The sequence below is a fragment of the Camelus dromedarius genome, chromosome 10 (genome assembly GCF_036321535.1).
Source record: "Camelus dromedarius isolate mCamDro1 chromosome 10, mCamDro1.pat, whole genome shotgun sequence".
NCBI lineage: Eukaryota > Metazoa > Chordata > Mammalia > Artiodactyla > Camelidae > Camelus > Camelus dromedarius.
The window spans coordinates 31,369,193-31,388,427 of record NC_087445.1 but is presented as its reverse complement, the minus strand read 5'-3'; the positions used below and the strand labels follow the sequence as shown (position 1 = coordinate 31,388,427).

General features: G+C 44.8%; 1 protein-coding gene across 3 annotated transcripts in view; it reads left to right on the top strand.

Moving 5' to 3' along the window:
* RCL1 (RNA terminal phosphate cyclase like 1) overlaps positions 1 to 19,235 on the top strand; it is a 104,540-nt gene that overhangs the window by 73,666 nt on the left and 11,639 nt on the right. For 2 of the 3 annotated variants that reach the window (XM_031449768.2, XM_031449764.2), the window contains one exon: positions 3,292 to 12,024. The exons of the other annotated variant lie outside the window; for it this stretch is intronic. In XM_031449768.2, the coding sequence (XP_031305628.1) occupies positions 3,292 to 3,442 (151 nt within the window). In that variant the 3' untranslated portion in view covers positions 3,443 to 12,024. Of the gene's footprint in view, positions 1 to 3,291; positions 12,025 to 19,235 lie in introns of those variants that run through there. 3 annotated transcript variants of the gene reach the window in all.

Here is a 19,235-nt window from a genome sequence, read left to right as displayed (position 1 = left end):
GGAGTTACATAATCCCAGTTGCCTAAAAGGGTTAGTCTGAAAAGCTGCCAGTCATACTGTGCAGAGGTTATTTGTAGAGGAGCAGGGTTGTCCTTGTGTCCCATGGTGCCTCTTCTGCCTGACTCTGTGGCCGAGTGGTTGTGTCTAGAAAGTGTGGATCTACAGTATGATGTTTGGAAGAGAAGAGAAGGAAAGGGAGATGGTGCCTCGTGGGGCCAGCATGTGCCTGCAGCCTTGTGGAGCTCTGGGGCTGGGGAGGAGGATGTGGACCAGCGTTGAATGTGGCTTTGTTGAACTACATATAGATGTGGGCGAGTTTATTCTCTGATTTTCATTTTCTTAAGGAGACTGTATATTATCTATCTGAAGTTATTTCTCAGCTTCTGAGCATGTTTGCATGTTGATATCCACCTACAGGAGACAGGGAGAATGGGGCTGGAGGTGGGAAGACGTCCTGAAATGTACCTCAATCCAGTCACTTACACAGTCTTCCTCAGACAGGCTGAAGGGTTGGCAGAACATTATGTAAAAAGTGGAACCGACTTTGCTTTTTCTAACGATTCCAAAGGCTACAAATACCCCAAAGCTGCAAATATGCAGGCCTGCACACTCAAGCCTGTGTTTCTCGGATCCTTCCCCAAGAGATCAGAAGCAGGCTGTGGCCTCTCAGGAGTTCTGCCAGCTGGGCGGGTGTCTGGTTTTTCCAGCACAGTTGAACAATTCAGAGTGAAGTAGACTGGGGAGGCTCTGGGAGCAGAGCATGCCTCAGGCCTGTGTTAGAACTGAGGCAGCAGCGAGAGAGAACAGGCTGTTTCCTCCTTAGAATGCAGACGAGTGGGTGAGAAGGCTGGCTTCTGCGTTGCTGCCAGCTGTAAGCTTTGCCCACAGATGTGGACTGTTTATTTATGGGTTTGATGTGTTTGTTTTCTTTTTCCCCTGGGGCAGGGTTGGGGAGGTAGTGAGGCTGGAACAGAGAGCAAAAACCTGAAAATTTCAAATGGCTATTAAGATGCCAAAGCTATCAGGGAAAGAACTGAGTTCCCTTAACTGCTAAGAATGTTGAAGTCATTTTCAAAATTAGCCCTAACTCCCAAATTTTATTGGGTGCCCCATTATTGAGTGCCTTATATAGTACCTAACAGGTATGATGGGTTAAGGTCGTTGCCCTGGAAGTGCTCATATAATTTACCAAGTGGGGAGCAGTAATTATGAGACAACTACATGTAAGCACTTCATTAGCCTTCATAAGCAAAACCAAGAATGCTTTGGAAACCCAGAGGGATTATTGCCCAGGAAAGGCTTTGTAGAATAGGTGACAAATGGGATGTTATTTTCAAGGTGGAGATGAAATAGCATGATCCTGGAAGAGAGCAAAGAAGTGAGGAGTTTTTCTGTAAGCTTGCAGCAATTAGCAGGACCCCTTCTCTCTAGAGTAGTTACTGTTCCATCTCTTGGCCTCTGTCTTGGGCAGGCAGGGTGCAAAATTTAACTAGGACAAAGGGACAGGAGAGGGTGGAAAATGCATTGCAGTAGACTTTACAGTTAGTTTGGTATATACTGTGTGAGGGTAGGAGCCATGGGTCAGTCTTTTTTTTTTTTTTTTAACTTCAGAAATAAAATATTTATTTTAAACAGCTTTGAGATACAGGTCATATACCACACAGTAAACAGTTCAGTTGTTTTTAGTATATTCACAAAGTGTGTAAATGTAACCACAAGCTAATTTTAGAACTTTTTATCTCTCTGCTTTTGATGCTATATCTAAGAAACCATTGCCTAACCTAAGGTCATGAAGATTTATTACTGTGTTTTCCGTGAGTTTCATAGTTTTTAGTTCTTACATGCAGGTTTTTGATCCATTTTGAGTTAATTGTTGTGTATGATGTGAGGAAAGGGTCCAGGTTCATTCCTTTTGCATGTGAGGTTATTCTTTCCCTATTGAATTATCTTGGCACCCTTTTTGAAAATTGGTTGACTGCAAATACGTGGGTTATTTCTTGACTCTTGATTCTGTTTCATTGATCTGTATGTCAGGTTCAGTATTTTGAAAGATTGTCAGGTGATTCCATGTACATTCTTCAGGGTTGAGAACTGTTTGGATAGTTTGACTGGGGGACAGTTGGACTACTTCATTAAAGATGCACAGACCATCTGTTCTTAACTAAACCACTGTTTCCAAATTTGGCCAATAAGAATCACCAGGGATGATTCTGTCCCCTGTGCACTGGGGAGACAGGGCCCAGTAAGAAGGAGAGAGGAGACGTGTAACCTGTTATATTCTGGGCTCTTCCCCATGGACACTTCCTCTCCACCAATTGCCAGTTGATCGGAACCTTAAGGAATCTGTTTAATGAACTCTCCAGGTGGTCAGTCTAGCTGGGGTGATGCTGAATCTGCTGGGCCAGGCCACTGGAAGCCTGCATACCTGTACCATGGTCCTTTCACGGAATTACTGTTCTCAAGATACTCTTGGGTTGAAGCCATCGCTCTGCTCTGTCTTAAGGGGAATGACAAGAAACAGCCCCATGAAACCCCTCTCCATGTTGACTGTGAGCTCTTTCCTGGCCTCCTTATTTAGTGTTACCTCTTGCCATATACACATAAATTCTGTTATACTCAAATTTCCTCCCCATTTGCCTTGTTTAATTCATCTCAGTTTCCTACTGTGGAGGAAGTATATATGCTTTTCAAGGATATTTAACTTATCTTGTCTGCTGCACTAGATTGAAAACTTCATGAGACAAGGGATTTTGTGGTTGACTGCACATCTCCAGCACCAAGAACAGTGCCTGGCACATAGCAGGCACTCAAAAAATATTTGCTGAGTGAGTGCAAGCATTGTCAAGGTTGAGGAATGAAGAGAGAGTCACTTCTTTCTTTCAGCATCAGCAGCAGTTGTTCGGCTTGGCTTTACCTCATGGTGCAGTGAATCGTGAGAGCACGTGATTCTCTCTGCATGAGCCGCTTCAAAGATTAATGCCATAATCATGTCCATTGTACCAAGTGTGTCAGACCAGCCTCTGACTTTTTTATTCATTTATTTAATTTATCTTGTTGTCTTGTGTGCCTCTCTGCAAGCTGTCTAAATCCTCTTTGGAATCTGGCAGGCTGTAAATAAATGCTATTTAATCAGCTTTGATGAGTTCTTAATATCAGTCATTCTTCTTGATCTGGGGAATTAAAAGCTTGGGATCTCAGTCGGAGAAAGAGAATATTTTTAAAAATCGAATTCCTCTTTGATTTCTCCCTTCTTTATTTATTTTTATTTATTTATTTATTTGTTTATTTTAGGATAGAATTTTTGCGGCATTTGAAGAGCTTTTTCCAGATTATGTTTAAAATTGAAACCAAGCCATGTGGTGAAGAACTCAAGGGAGGGGATAAAGTGCTAATGACATGTGTTGGCATTGGCTTCTCCAACCTCAGCAAGACCCTCAAGTGACACTGTCACAAAATGAAAGGCCCCAAGGTCTCAGACAAAGCAGAAGCCGCCAAGAAACAAAAGGGACCAAATTCATCCAGAACGGGATGGCCTCTTATGTTAAGGACTTTCTTAATTTTCCACTTAATGACAATCAGGATATCGACCTAGAAGACGTCTCTATCATGTGGTTTCCAGGGCATTGACGTTCCTCAGGAGGCCCAGTCATGATGCGAGCTCCCTTGGCTTACCTGGATGAAGAGCGCGCCTTCAGGACACAGTTGGGCTGCTAGAACAGTATCACAGCTGCACGTCAGCAATGCCTCAGCCCACATCCCTGGGCTTCTGCCGTGTGGCTGTTTTCCAGCCCTGTGGAGTCTGTTACCGTTCTTTCTCCAAGGACTGACCTCTGTGAACCTTGACTTCTGTGTAGGGATTGAATGAGATGATACGGGTGGAAGTTCTTTATGAGTAGTGCAGTGTTAGGCAAATGCCGGAAATTGGAGTATTAGCCTCTTTTAGCCCTTGTCTTCTGAATGGACTGCTGTCTTGGAGACAGATACTGCTGCTGTACTTGGATGTTGGGGGATGAGTGACTAGGGAGAGCGGGGGTCCAACTATTGAATGTTTTCTATATCTCAGGTCTGCTATGCATTTTCTTATTTTATTTTCACAATAGCCCAGTGATTTCATTATCTCCACAAGAAAAATTCAAAAAGGGCATTTTGTTCCTTTGAAATCGATAATGTAAAGATACTAGGTGTCCTGATTTAAAGATCTATGTGTAGTAGTGTCAGACTCTCGAATTTTGCCCTACTTGCAAGCTGTTAAGTTCGATTATTACAGTTCATGGATATTAGCAGAAGATGTGAGAGTCCTGGGTCAGAGACAAAGAACTTTATTACTCAGAGCACAGCAAGCAGCCTGAGCTTCATGTTTGTATTGGTTTCTTTGTCCCCGGAGTCCCACAGTGGTGACATGGGGGGGAGTGCCCAGGTAGCTGCCATATACGCAGGGGGTTTGCATCACAACAAAGGAACACGGATGCTTTGGACTCCACCTCTTACAGCAAGCCTGCTTTTTGTTCCAGATGGAGACATCACTCACCCTTCAAAATCGCTTGCTATGAACACAGTGATGAGAACGGGCCAGGGTAAAGGCCTCCCCAGCAAGAAAGTGCAGGAACACTGCACAATGTGATTGCTCCTGCATCTAACTGAGGCTACATGTGGTGTGTGTGTGGAGTCAGAGGTGGTAGAAGGGTACTATCTAATTCTTTCTATTAGGATTCCAAAGGGTATTTTCCACCCAGGGTGGACTTTTGAAGTGAGGAAAGGTCTTTGCCTCCCCAGTTCTCTTGGTACCCTTTCCTTTTTCAGTGAAAGGGGTCCAGAGGAGGTCTGTGTCTGGGGATTGTGGGAGGATGTGAAGATGGAAGGCTAACAATGAAGAAGGTTAGGCCATCTGGAACTGGGGCTGTCTACTTACTGAGAACTTTACATACTGTATTAGATTTCTGTTGCCTCAAAACAAATTACCACAGACTTGGCAGCTTAAAACAATACATTTATTATCTCAGTTCTGTAGGTCAGAGGTCCTGGTGGCCTTGCTTGGGTTCTCTGTTTAGGGCTTCCCAAGGCTAATGTCAAGGTGTTGGCCAGGCCGGGATCTGGGAAAGAGTATGCTTTCAGCATCATTCAGGTTATTGGTAGGTCCTGGGACTGGAGTTCCTGTTTCTGACTGGCTGTCAGCTGGGGACAGCGCTCTGCCTGTAGAGGCTGCCTGCATTCCTCGTAGCTTGGTTCCCTCCATTTTCAAGCCAGTGTAACATGCACTGAGTTCTCACGCTTTGAATCTGACTTCTTGTGATACCAGGGTAATCTTTCTAACTTAAGGTCATATGATCACACCGGTACCTAGGGTAGTGTTTGAATAGCCAGGGGCCAGGAATCTTGAATGGCCAACTGAGAATTCTGTCTGCCACATATGCTGCAGTCTTATTTATTGCTGCTGACATTTAAACCCAGATCTGCCCATGCTCAGAGACAGAACTAAGGGGCCAGATTTCTTTGAATATGTCCCACAGGGGCTTTCTGTCTCTTGGAACAACTTCTGGAAATGGTACTGCTAGTCAGTTTTGGGTGGCATGTAGACTCCAGGCAGATCATTGCAAGCAGTAGAAGGGGCATGTGCCCCATCTGCTGTAAACACAGATGTGCCTGGTGGTTTCCAGCCCTCCATCTGGAACAGCTGCTTCTGGAGTGGTAGTGTTGATGATATTGCCAATAGGAGGACAGATTTCATGTTTATTTAAACAGCCTACTCCCTGCCACTTTTCAGATGCCCAAGAGAAGCAGTACCATCCCTTGAGTAGAAGTTGCTGGTACACCTTAGTGACTTTCAGCTCCTGCAGTCTCTGCCTTGTTCTTAACTTAGCTCCTGGTTGGTCCAGCTACCTTTGGTGTAGTTTGATGAGACATTCCAGCATTTTGGGCTTGCTCTTCTGTCTTGGCCTGTCTGCTCCCTTCTGCTGACAGAGACAGACCACTCGAGTTCAGTGAGACTAGTGATTGTTTTTAAAGGCAGATACACCTGTGACATTTTGGGGGTCATGATAGAATCATTGCCTTTGTGTCCCTGTCATATACCAGGTCCTGCTTCTGTCTTTCATCATCCTTCAGTGCTACATTCTGTGTGGACACCAGCCAGCCTCCCTCCATCATGATTATTTTACCATATTTGTCAAGTCAGTTGATAAGGGTGGAAGGAAGCTAGGGTGTTGCAACGTGACATGCCAAAGGGGAAAGAGCAATAGGAGACACTGCTGAAATCCAGACTGCCCTCAGGGCAGCTGAACCTCATGGTTCGCTTGTTTGTCTCAGTCTTTTCTGATAAAAAGTGGTGAAGGACATCACTGACTACAGACCCAACCAGAAAAGCCCCAAAACTTAGATTGCACCACGGCACCTATCGTCTCACTGTCGTTGTACAATGGAAGACTGTGAGGTGGCCATTTCCGCTCAGTCTTTTGTGTTGGGAGGCTCCTGGTGAGGCCAGTGCTAGCAGTTTGTTTTGTGGTGACCAAGGGGAAGGGTTGAGGGTGCTACAAGGCAGGGAGGGAAGTAGCAGAATGGAGTAGAGGAGGCCTGAAGAAGTGGACAGAATTGAAGGTAGACGGAGAAAAGGAAACACCAGGGAACTAAGGAATCACCTCAGTCTTGGCTGTGCCCAAGGTGGGCATGGCCTTCACCTGGGTGAGGTGAGGGGAGCAAGGCAGGGTGCAGAAGTGATTTATCGGGGGGTTTGATCATGGTGGAAGGCTAAGAATGTGGGGTTCTGTTGACTTTACCTGCTGGTGATTTGTTGAAGACCTGTGGATTTGCCAGTGGGTGACTTGGGCCAGTCTGTGATGAGCAGGAAAGCAACACCACAGGCCGCCTGGACCCACCTTGTTCCTCACCTGACCCCAGGGTGGAGGAGAAATAACTTGTGCTTCGGCAGGGTTTCCATGCTTAGATGACCCTGGCCTGTTCTTTAGAAGTGACTAATAGCTAATGGAAATGTCAGAAGGCAAGCCGGGTCTTCCTGAACTCCAGTTGGCCAAGTCTAAGAAGCCATTTAAGTGGAACAATTTATCAGTGTTTGGCATCTTTCAGAGGCCAAGCCACATCACCCCAAGCAAGTAAAAGCTGTCATTTGGTCAGGGGCTGCCTGGGTCTGGGGCTGCTCTAATTCCATGTCGCACTTGGCCCTTAACGGTCAGATAGCCTGACCCCATGCCTGAGGCACGGGCCTTGGGTCAGCACCTGTGGATGGACCAGGCCAGAGTTTTGGCACGTGGGCCGCTTCCTCTCTTCCTGGGTTTTCCGATGCTGGTGTTTCTAGATGTGCATCCTGCTCTGCTGACACCCTTCTGTGGAGCCTGCAGGGGAGGTGATGGTGATTCCAGGAGGTAAGTGGCCCAGCTTGTTTTCTGGCCCAGCTTGGAATTAACCATCTGTGACGGTATAAATAATTCACCTTCCCACACTTGGGCTTCCTCTGTGGAATCAGGGTGGCTGTGTGAGATGGTGCCAGAAAGATGAGAGAGATGCCCATCACTGCCTCCTCTCCTGCTCCCCATCCTCATCTGTGCTTACTTGGGGTGGCAGATAGGTTAGTTGGCATGAGTATTTTTATTTTAAACATTGAAATATTTCTCTCAGGTCTCAGGATACTCTATTCCTGTGTTTCTTCCCCATTCCCAAGTTTTACATCTAAAAATATTCAGATTGGTTAATTTGTTAACAATTTCTGCTGTGATTTGGGAAATTGTATATGAAGGTATATAAATTTCTGGAAATCAGAGGCTCTCTTGAATGAACCAGCCCAGCCATGACACATGTGGCAACTTTAATGTCTACTCTGAATACTCTGTCACCACGGCAGTGAGGGTGGTGGTCCTACTGCTGGACTCAGCAGGGGCCATTTAGGCAACTGGTGTCACCTGGGGAGGAGATGCTGCCCCAAAGGAAGGGGATGATAGGGGCAGCGGCCTGTTCCTGCTGCATCTGCAGCCGGACATGGTAGGACATCTTGAAAACATCTCTTTATAGTCTTTAGGGAAAGATGTTGGTGGGGACTGTATATTTGAAATGGTGCCTGGCTTGCACCAGGGATCCAACATAAGGTCATGACAGCTGACCTCAGGCTGTTTTAAATGCTGGGTGCACTTGACTCCCGCAGCTTCCCACATACTCCTCTCTCCCTCCATGCTGTTTCCACCTCTCTGCTGTTTGACCTGTTAGGCAGTTAAAGGCATCGTGCCTAAGATCTGTAAGCTTTGAAGAACCAATGGAAAGGCTTACCAAAAAAAGGGGGAGAAAATTCTGGCTCCAAATTATGCAAAGAAAAGAGCAAAAGTAATTAAATATCCACAAAAACAACCGTTTCCAAGCTTAAAATGTTGAGAACAATAGAGGTGAGAGTTTCTTCACAAGTATTTCCAAGCACACACAATGATTGCAAGGAATCAGACCTAATCATGTATTAACTGGGTTGCTGGTCAACCAAGCAATTTAAAAGACAGAATTATAAAGAGCCTTTCAGAAATTTGGCGTGTGGCTACATTTTAATTTGTGTGGTTTGGTGATGCTGTCCAAGAAAGTAAAACTGAGTAAGCGCTCCTCACTCACTGAGCCACCTCTGCAGTCTTAGAGACTCAGCAGCTCCTGAGGGAGCCCCCACCTGCACAGGGCACTCTGCGACACGTTCTCATACAGCCCTGGGTGCTTGGCCACACCAAACTTCAAGAGATGAACCCAGTGTACACCGTAATAGGTTAACAGGGAAGAGAACTGAGTAACAGCTATGTGTGGAGTGCGGAGACGGGAGGCACCCTGGGTTGTGTGTATGAGAACATGTGGGGGTGCCCCGTGGCGGTGGCTCCTTTAAACAACTCCTTTAAGGTTGTTTAAAAAAAGAAAGATTAATTCAGTCATTTGTGAGGAAAGCTTTTGGTTTCTTTAGCTTCATTAGAGCTCTGGAAGTAACACATGCTTAGGAATGAGACCTGTGTTTGCATCTTAGCTGTGTCAGTAGACACGTGGCATTGGGCACATCCCCCACCTCATCTATAAAATGAGAAATAGCTACTGTCCACCTTAGCATTGACAGGACTTATTAAACATAGCGACTAAGTATTAAAGGCTTAGGATTCTTTTTGCTGTTAAATCCCCGATGAGGATTCAAAGCAGTCTTCCACTGAACATGTTAATGTCTACATGAGTCAGTGTGTATCTTTACATCTGGTACTTGGATGTACTCAGCTAGAAGACCAGAGCACAAGATACGGCACCTGTACACAGGTTGGGGTCAGACTGCCCTGTGACAAATGTTACAGAGTTAAAAAGAGGGCCTACGGGCATCTCTGTGAAGTCACCAGGTTCCAACAGGACCCATCTAGTTAGGGTGAAGTGAAGAGGCGGCTGCCTTAGGACTGTCAGGGCCTAGAGCTGCTATGTATACCAAACCAAACTGAGGAACTTGTGTCATCAGGCTACGCTGTAGTCCACAACTACCTTGTAAGCAACCACGTGTCATCAGAATTTAGCTCTCTCCCAGCTCTCAGTTCTGCTTTGTTGGGTGTCCTTGCCCATCTCCAGCAGGCATCCTCTTTAATACTCAATTCTCTCAGCAACTCTAGTGAACAGAGAGATTCTCTCCACCCAATATTTAAAAAAAAAAAAAAAGTCCCCCAGAATTGTGTCTCCCTCTGTTGACTCTGGAATGTTTTGATTGACCAAATCTGGGTCCTGTTCTCATCCCTGGAGTGGTAGGGATGTCAGCCTCACCCAAATTGTGTGGATTGAGAGGAAACAGAAAAGTGATTCTCAAAGGAAAAGCTGTATGCTTTTACAAAGGAGAGAATGGACCCTGGGAAGGCAGAACAGCAGTTGTCCACTGTTGGCTGCATTACCTAATTCCCTGAATATTCTTGAAAGGATATCCTACAATACTGCCTGCCCACCACCATCTTTCACCATCTAAAGTCTTCTGGTGTTATGGTACAGAATTGGGTGGACAAGGATTAAGTCAGTTTGACACATGTTGCTTGACAAAGGCAAGATTGCTATATCCAGAAAGCCAAAGTTAATATGGACACTGGGCATTTTAGCCAGTGGTATTCTTGGACTAGAAAGGGGAGCATACCCAGATGATAACACTGAGGGAGAAGAAGTGGCAGTGACAAATGTGGGTGTGGGAGCACCATGTGGGTTGTAGGCCAGGAGGAAGAGTAGGGAGCCGGATTAGAGGAAAGAGGGTCCCCGTACCATGTCTGTTCATGTTCTCCGTCATGGTTCTACCTTTCCCAACCTCTGGAAAGACAGATTCAGGAGTCGGGGTGGGGCTGGTGGTGGGGAGAGTGAGACTTTTTTTCCATCGCCAGGAATGCAAGAATTAAAATGACAACAACGTAAAGAGTTACACCTGGAAGAGCATTGAAGATATATGTAAGTGATGACAGATATTAGGATGGGAGCATGATAGGTATTTCTCTTATTTCCAAATAATTTGCACTATTTTGTTTTTATAGTTCTATACCTATTTCTATCTGTGTATATATTTACTTATATTCAGAATCTCAAGTACAACTGCTATGATTTTCCATCAGCCCCAAGGCAAATAAAGTTCAAGTATCCCCTTTGTCCCACTCTCCACACCTTCCCTTAAACAAACAGACACATATGTACAAGCACCGGGTGATGTGACTGGGGCCTGTGGAAGGAAGTGTCACAGATGAAGACGAATCTCAAGTCTAAGGCCTGCCTGTGATGCCGCCTCCCTTAAAATGTAGAATTTACGTGGGTGCTTTTTAAAGCTGCTGATTCTGTACGTCAGGGATAAACTTTTGCCACTCTTGACAAGCTGAGTGGGTGCTATTTGCAGTCCTGCATTTGTCTTTTAGGAGTTCAGAAGGTGGAATAGCAGCAAAGGTTCAATCAGAGCTGGACCGTGACCTAGGTTAGGAAATAATGACGCAAACTTGAAATCCCTGTCCACTTGCCCGAGAGGAAGAAGAGTGCGGAAGGATGTGAAAAACAAGCAGATGTCCTATACAAATTCATTTTAAAATGAATTAAATTAAATTATTATATTAAATTTATACTTATTCCATAAAGTACTTTCTCAATCAACAAGTTCTATCATGTAGAAACAGATGTGTCTGTGAAAAATGTAGGTGTTTAAAAGAGGTCCTCATGTTTTCTTAAAAAGTTTGGATTGACTGTTATATTGTACAGTTATTTTGTACAATCCCAAGTAGTGGTCTCTTGTAGGTTACCTGTGTCGGTCAGTGGTTATTCTCGAATGTTCTGGAAGGTTTGAACTTCTTGGCCCAAACCTTGGCTGTCTGCTTGTGTCTGGGGAAGGGGTAGGTTGGGAAAGAGGAGAAGTGGGAAGACTGGAGGTCAGGTCAGTTATTGAGCTGTTCATCATCATTCAAAGAGAAGTTTCATTTGGCATCACTGATTTACTGATAATAAAATGTTGTCCAATCTCAGTCTCCTTGCTTGGAGATTTTTAAAAAGTGCTGCTTTCTTCCCTAGGATGTTTTCTTCCACAAAGTAGCAGCCTTCCAAGGTGGCAAGTGTTCAGACTTCCTTGACTCACAATTTTCACTGCTTTAAGGATTTCAAAACAATTTCACAAATGTTATTTCATTTCATCCTCATGGACATGTAAGTTTAGGCTTAGAGAAGCTATGAGACTTAACCAAGTTCACATGATTAGTGAAGAAACTTGAACATGAGCACAGAGCTTTTGGTTCCATTAGCTCTGAACCATGTCAGGCAGGTGTCTCTAACAGGTGCCCTTTCAAATGGGTATTCTTTAATATTTGTTTAGTATTTATTCGGAGCTGAAGGGATAACATAATTTCTGTGAGGAAAGGGTAGAAAAGGAGGATGCTGGAGGTAGCATCCCAGTTTTTCATGTCTTCTCAGCAGAACTAAAGCCCTGCTTTATCTTATTGTGTTGCCCAAGCATTCTCCTTGAAAGTTATATTGGTCAGGATTTTTTTCTTTTTTTATGTGACCAAAAATAAACAAGCTTAAGCAAAAACAGCAATGTTCTGACTCATTTAAGGGTAAAGTCCAGAGAAGCATCCCACTTTGGGTATAGCTGGATGCATGGGCTCAAATGATGTCATCAAGACCCATCACTTTTGCTCCATGTCTTCTGTCTTCTTTCTGCTGCTCCATTCTGTACTAGGGTCCTCCCACTGATGATGGCAATAGGCTGGCAGTTCTTGGCTGACATCCTGTCCTTTCACAGTTTCTCTGTCTAACAGTTCCCAACAGTGTCCCAAAAAGTTGAACATCATGGAATTGACTTGGGTCAGTCTTTTGCTCAACCAAAAATCAATTACTATAACCAGAGGATTGGCTGCTCTGATTGACCATGCCTGGGTCACATGCCAACTCCTACAGCCTGCTGGAGTTAAGCCTCATGGGAGTCAAGCTCCCAAACCATGTGCACTGAAAGTGGGGAAAGTAGTTCCCCAAGGAAAATACTGCTTCTGGTGCCAAAAGAGAGGAAATGGAGGTTGAGCAGGCCAAGGCAACAAACATATACTATAAAAATGTTCTGTCTTCTTTAACACCCAGCAGCTTATCGAAATATTCCTAAAGGAATATTCAGGATGCTCCCTGAATAGAGTGCTGATACAGTTTTCTCTGTTCCATTACATTATAGATTATTTTCCTGGACATCTTACTATCTGGCTCCCTCTTATTTCAGCTCTATATTTACCAGGTGTGGAAATGGGAAAGCAAAGGGACTCAGCCAGGACAGGGAAGAGATCAAATCAGATCCTGGCCCTAGACCATTGGCTGCTGGAACCAGCAAGCACCACTGACCCTGCCACTTGGGCATTCCAGCAGAACAGCCTCTCCAGCAGAACAGCCTCACTTGTCCCACAACCCATCTGGGCTTTGTAGGACCTGAGGTTGGTATGTGTTGTAGCTGCACCAAGAGACCCCCAGACTTAGAAGTTAGGCCATCCTGGCCCAGGGTAATCACAGCCCACTTAAGGCTTTGCAGAGGGTGTGTCAGGGTGCTAACTGCAGTGGACTCTTTTTCTATCATTCAAAATATATGCAGTTGATTTAGTTAAAATGGCATGCTTAAGAATCCCCAAAAAGAAACCATGTGGAAGGAAACACACTAGGCTGTTACTAGGAGTAGGTTAGGCTTGTGAGATTGGGGAGGAGACTTCTACTTTTTGCTTTATCTATTCTCTATTGTTGAAGTGATTTAGGAGGAGGCACTAGGCAGTAGTAGGATACTGGGTCAATCCCTTTTGGCCCTGAACACAAAGACTGGCAAAGTACCTTTGATGGGGAACTAGGTGGGAGCTGGGGTTTGGAGAGGAGACTTAGGACCCAAACATGTGTCTGCCACAGACCCAGAAAAGTTAAGGGTTGAAAAGATAAAGACTTTTTCTCCCAGTGGCACTGACCCTACTTGGCAATGTACTTGGTCCACTGGACCTAACACTGGTGTCAAGACCCTATTGGCTGATGGGCATGATAATCACTGCCCCACCAGCCTGGCCTCCTCCCTTCTGTGCAACGTTACAAGGTGTAAGAGAAAAATAATCACTAAGGCAGGGCAGCCACACCTAAGAGGGAATTGCCCAGCTTCTTGGCTTCACTCCAAATGACTTGTTCCTGTCATCAAATGTGCCCTGAAATAATAGAGATTTGCCATTGCTGAAGATATCTAGAACAAAAAAGTGTAAATCCTAAAGGCAGCAGAGGGTTTCCTAAATATTTATAACACACAGCTTCTCTTGAAATAAGATTACTTTGAGGAAGTATTTATTTTCTCTTGAAATAAATTACTTTGAAGAAGATGCTATTTATTTGCATAAGCAGAGAAGCCTTTCATGCCATTGCCTGAGAATGTCTGGTGGTCCCAGCTATACTTGGGACTTTCCTTTTTGCTCTTCTCTCCCTCTGCTGATTGCTTCCCCAAAAGTCCTGTGTCTATCCCCACCTTTACTTCGTCTTTATTCTCTTGTACCAAGTGAAATCTGTAGTGTCCAGATTGGCAGTGGCCATGGATGTACCCTTTTGAATCATTGGTACATCTAAGGATGCTGGTAGTTCTGGACCACTGAGTTTTTTCTTATAGAGTCTACAAGAAAGAGATAGTAAAGGGGGATAAAACTGAGTCATTTTCCCCCATTTCCTCTTATCAAATAAGCAAACCCTTTAGAGAACTGCAAAAGAGAGGTACCTGGAGTAAGATGAAACTCTAAACTTTCAAGGGGTGGGTGTTAGAAGGAGATGCCCAGATGGGTGGAGGTGGGGCACAGGAGTGTGGAAGCAAGCTGGGGACAGGGCAGCTGGCCAAAAACTCTTTGTCCCTCAGGGGTCTTTTGATTAAATTTCCACTGGGACTACAGCAATGCTAGTGCATGGTATGGTGTGTGAGTGGGTTGTCTTTAAGGATAATTACACCTCCATGATTTGACATACTTTTAGGTAGTATATCCAAAACTGCAAACAATGTCCCCCCTGCAAAAAAACAAAAAACAAAAAACAAAAAACTCAGGCCCAGTATTTTATTTTTCCCCTCCAAGATAATTTCCATCTTTGGCGGCCTTGGAGATGCCAACCTTTCTCAAGCTGGTGAAGAACTTCAAGTGGTGTGATCCTATCCCATAGCTCCCTCATCTCCCCTACACCTAGATACCCAGAGATTTCCAAAAAGCTGAGGACTCTGATTGGGCTCACAGGTGAGTGAAGAGGCTGGACGGGGCCCTGAGGCATGGGTGGTTGTGGGATGGGGTCAGGGAAGGGGGAGACTGGGGCCACAGGTCACAGGCAGTGCCTGGGGGAGGCTCACATTTGCAGAGAAGCCTGACCTGGATTCACTTACAGCCTGTGGAATCTCTGTCACCCAAAGCCGTCTGGACTAAGGGACAAGAACAGCTTGATCTACTTCTTGGAGCTGACCTCACTTGAACACGAAATCAGTAAATGCCAATTTAATGGAGCCGTTGCTGGAATGAAGTATATGACATCTCCTAGGAGGAGATTTTTTTCTAAAGCCACAACTTGCTCCTTGTTGATCTTCAGGTTATTCTTTTTCAGTAGGAAAGTATTTCCCCACCCTCTCCCCTCCATGCTCCCATCCTTTGATGAGGCGTGAAAATGCACTCAGAAGCTGCTCCCACAGTTGACTGGAGGGCCTGTGGTGTCCAGGTGGGGAGGTCCTTCCAATAGGTAGAGTGAGGAGTTAGCGAATGAGGGAGGAGACTATGGTCTTTTCAGAAGAAAAACTAGAGGAGAAATATTTGAGTAACAAATACCAGCTCATCTTCTGAATCTCTCTCTGGCTCTTTGAGACTCCACTTCCAGTGGAACTGTGTAGCTCTCAGCATGGGTGCCTTCCATCCTGAGTGGTGATGCACCACTGCTCTCCATATTCTTTTACTTCGTTGCAGAGAACAGATGTCCAAGCTCAGTCTCCTCTCCTGTGTGTCTCTCCGAGGGACAGAGATGGCAGGTTTTGTACTTGTTTCACTTCTTGTCTAGCTCACCTCTCCCCTCCTTTTCCCAGGCCCTGGGGTGGCCAACCTGAGCTAGCTGGGGCGTGGGACTGGCTGTTGGGAATAGAGAAGGATGAGTCCCATGTTCTCCAGGATGGTTACCACACACACTGCCCTGACAAAGGCTGGGAACAGGGCCTCTGGTGCCAGCTGTGGGTGCCTGGCTTGCTGCTGGCTCTGCTAAGGCAAGTGGTTCTCATTGTCTCCCTTTTCCCACCTTGCAGCCAGTCAACAAATACCCTCTTCTTCAGATGCTTGAGTCCTTTGGAAGCTGGGCTCTGAACCCAGATCCACTGGAGTTGCCTATGAGTTCTCTAATCAGAATTTCCATCTAGGCCTCCAGCTTCCCTAGAGTAAAAGGAGGACTGTGAAGGGGGAGTAGTGGAATAGGATGGTGGTCTAAGGACAGTTGTTCTGATGTTAAAAAAAAAAAAAATTACAACCCTGATGGGAGGCAGCAAGTGCAGCACCTTCTGTATCTGCAACCATCACCCAAACAGTACTTCATGGTTTGCAGACTATTTCTCGGCTAGGGCTGCTGTAACACGGTACCACAAGTTAAGTGGCTTAAAATAACTGATTTATTGCTAGTGGGAGGCAGGGAGAGGCAATATAAGCGTGGGGGAATGGGAAGCATAAAACTATTGGGTATAAGAGAGGCTCAAGGCTGTATTGTACAACATAGGGAATATAGCCAGTATTTCATAATAGCTGGAAATGGAAAACAACCTTTAAAAATTATATAGAAATTTTAAAAAAAATTTTTAAAGGAAAGAAAAACATTTAATGTCTCACAGTTCTGGAGGCTAGAAGTCCACAATCACGGTGTTGGCCGATCTGGTTCCTTCTGAGGGCTGTGAGGGGAGAACCCCTTCTATGCCTCTCTCCTAGCTCTGGTGGCCCTAGGCATTCCTCAGCTTGTGGAGACATCACTCCAATCCTCCACCTTCACATGGTGTTCTCTCTGGGTTTCTGTATTCACATGGCCATCTTCTCATAAGGACACCGGTCATAATGGATTAGGGCCCACCCTACTGCAATTTGACCTCATCTTAGCCAATTATATCTTCAGTGGCCATATTTCCAGATAAGGTCACATTCTGAGGTACTGGAGTAGGACTTCAACATAACATTTTTTTCTTTTTGCCTGTGGGGGACATAGTTCAGCTGATAGAATAAAGGCTGATGCACCTGCAGCAAGTGGACCAGAAGTTTTATCAGGTGGAAGCCCCTGCCTGAATAGTGGTCTTTTTAATTCTATAGGGATAGTTGTCTTAACTCCCAGACTTCATAACACCATGTATTGATTTTTATTGTCCCTTTAGTTAGGATTTTGGTGATCAAGTTAATAGAAGTGAACTTACATGAGTCAGGGCTGTTTGGATTGCAAGTGATGGAAACCCAATTCCAGCTGGCTTAAACAAAGAAATTTATTGACTTACATAACTGGAAAAGCTAGGAGTGGATCTGGCTTTAGGCAGAATAAAATCTCAGGTTCAATGTTTCCAAGGTCTTTCTTCATCTCTTGGGTTGGCTTGTCTCTGCTGGGTGTCATTCTGCAGGCAGGGTCTCTTCACAAAGAAGGTAAAAAAGTGGCTGAGTCCCAAACACACATCATCTCAGTTTAGCCACCCCAGCAGAAGGAGAATTTCCCATTCCAATTCCCTGTATCAATCCTAGGGAAGACATTGATTGGCCTCGCTTGGGGCATGTGCCCATACAACAGACCATTGTGGCCAGGCAGATAGGGTGCCCTGATTGGCCACCCTGGATCATGTACTCACCCTGGAGGGGAGTATCCATGATGGTTTATCCTACTGGAACCTCATGAAAATTGAAGGAGGAGTTCCCCAGGGAAATAAAAAAAGGTGGGTGGGAAACACATTGTTAGACAAACATGATACATGTTACAATCCACTATATAATTCAAGCTAGCATAAAGGAAAATGGGAATTTATTAAAAGGATATAGAGGTGACTTGTGGAGTGCAAGGGTAGGCATACAGCTGGCCTTAGGGAAGAACCTGAAAGCTGTCAGGGCCCAGGCAGCTTCTTTCTTCTCTCTCTGAAATCCTCCCTTTTTTGCTTAGTCTAATCAGTGGGAAGAAGGTGGTTTCTCTGCAAGCTCTCAGTTTTTATCTCCTTCATTCCAGGAGCTAGCCTAATTTAAAATTCCCAAGAAATAAAATCTGATTGGCCCAGCTTGAGTCCATTCCTATCCCCAAACCAATTAGTTATGCTCAGGAGGGTGGGGAGAAGTCAGACCCTAGAAATATGTTATTATACACGGTGAAGTCCAGTAAATACCCAACATACGTCAGTTACTCTCCTAAAAGTGTACGCGGTCTCTAGAATCATCCTAAGGATCATTTATTCTAAGACCCCCATTTTGCAGATGAAGAAATGGAAGCCTCAAAAATTAAAGAATCAAGCTGTCATACCTACACACAGAAGCCAGATAATGACTTGGCTAGAAAATGACTAGTACCCAGGTCCCAGAATTTCCATTCCAATATCTTCTACAACATCATGTTTAGGCTTAATAAGTCCTATGGTTCTAGTTTATAGAGAAAAGCAAAAATGACAAACCCAAAACACACATAGAACACTGGCAAAAAGGAAACTTGCCTTGCTTCCTCCAAATCCTTGCTCCTGCTGTTGCCACGGCCTGCAGTGGTGCCTCCATGTCTCACATCCAGGCCTTGGCTTAATTAATTCCTACCCATCTTTCAAAACTGCTCAACCATGACTTGCTCAAGGATATTCCCTTGACCTCCCAAACGAAGTCGGTCTGTACCCTGTTTTGTGTTTTCATAGTACTTCTGTTCAGTCCTTCTTACGCTGTTGAACTATTAGTTATGAAAATTTGTGTAATTTCTTCAGTGGGTGCCTACCCTTGAGTTACAGGTGCTACAGGACTGTGTAATATCCTGTGTTCAGCATGATGCCTCGCAGTGGTAGGTGTGTGATGAATATTTTTGAGGAAAACCATAAAGAATGAGAAGAGAAAAACAAACAAACAAAAAAGGGAGCCTCTACCTCCACCTTTTCTCTAGGAGGCAAGTTTGCTTCGTATTTTTATGAATTCTAAGAGATTAGGGAAAAAAAGCTTCTGAGATGAAAGTAAACACCAGAAATAATTTTACGGGATGAGGTTCCAAAACTTTCAGCCTCAGTAATGATGATAATGGCTAACATTTTGGAGCAGCTATCATCTCCCAGGCTCTGGGCTAAGTACACTATCTCTTCTAATCCTCACAGGGAGTAGGTGCTGCAGGCTCTGAGCCTGTTAATCCTGTCAAGTGACTGGTCCTTTGAAGAGAATATTAGGTCTCATTCTTCTTTGCCCCTGTCCAGAGACCAGCCAGAGTCTTAGTCAGTAAACGGGGTATTGGGTGGGTAGCTCTCACAAAAAGCAAAAACCTCACGCAGTTCCTCTGGGTCTAGAGCAGGCATGTGTAGAATTTGCAGGAAGGCACTGATGGGTGTTTTCACAGGAGATGAGACTCTACTACCTGAGGAGCTTCAGAAGGGCTGAAAGATTTTTCTGGGACCTTCCAAGCTGTGTTAAGAGCTGACTTTGCTTTGGGTGGAAACTGGGTGCTGCTTTTTCCTTGTAAATGAAAATCCTTTGAAATGCGGAATCACACAAAAAGTACAATTTGTCTAATTTTTCTGAATCTGTTCTTGATAAATGGGTACTTGTGGTAATAAT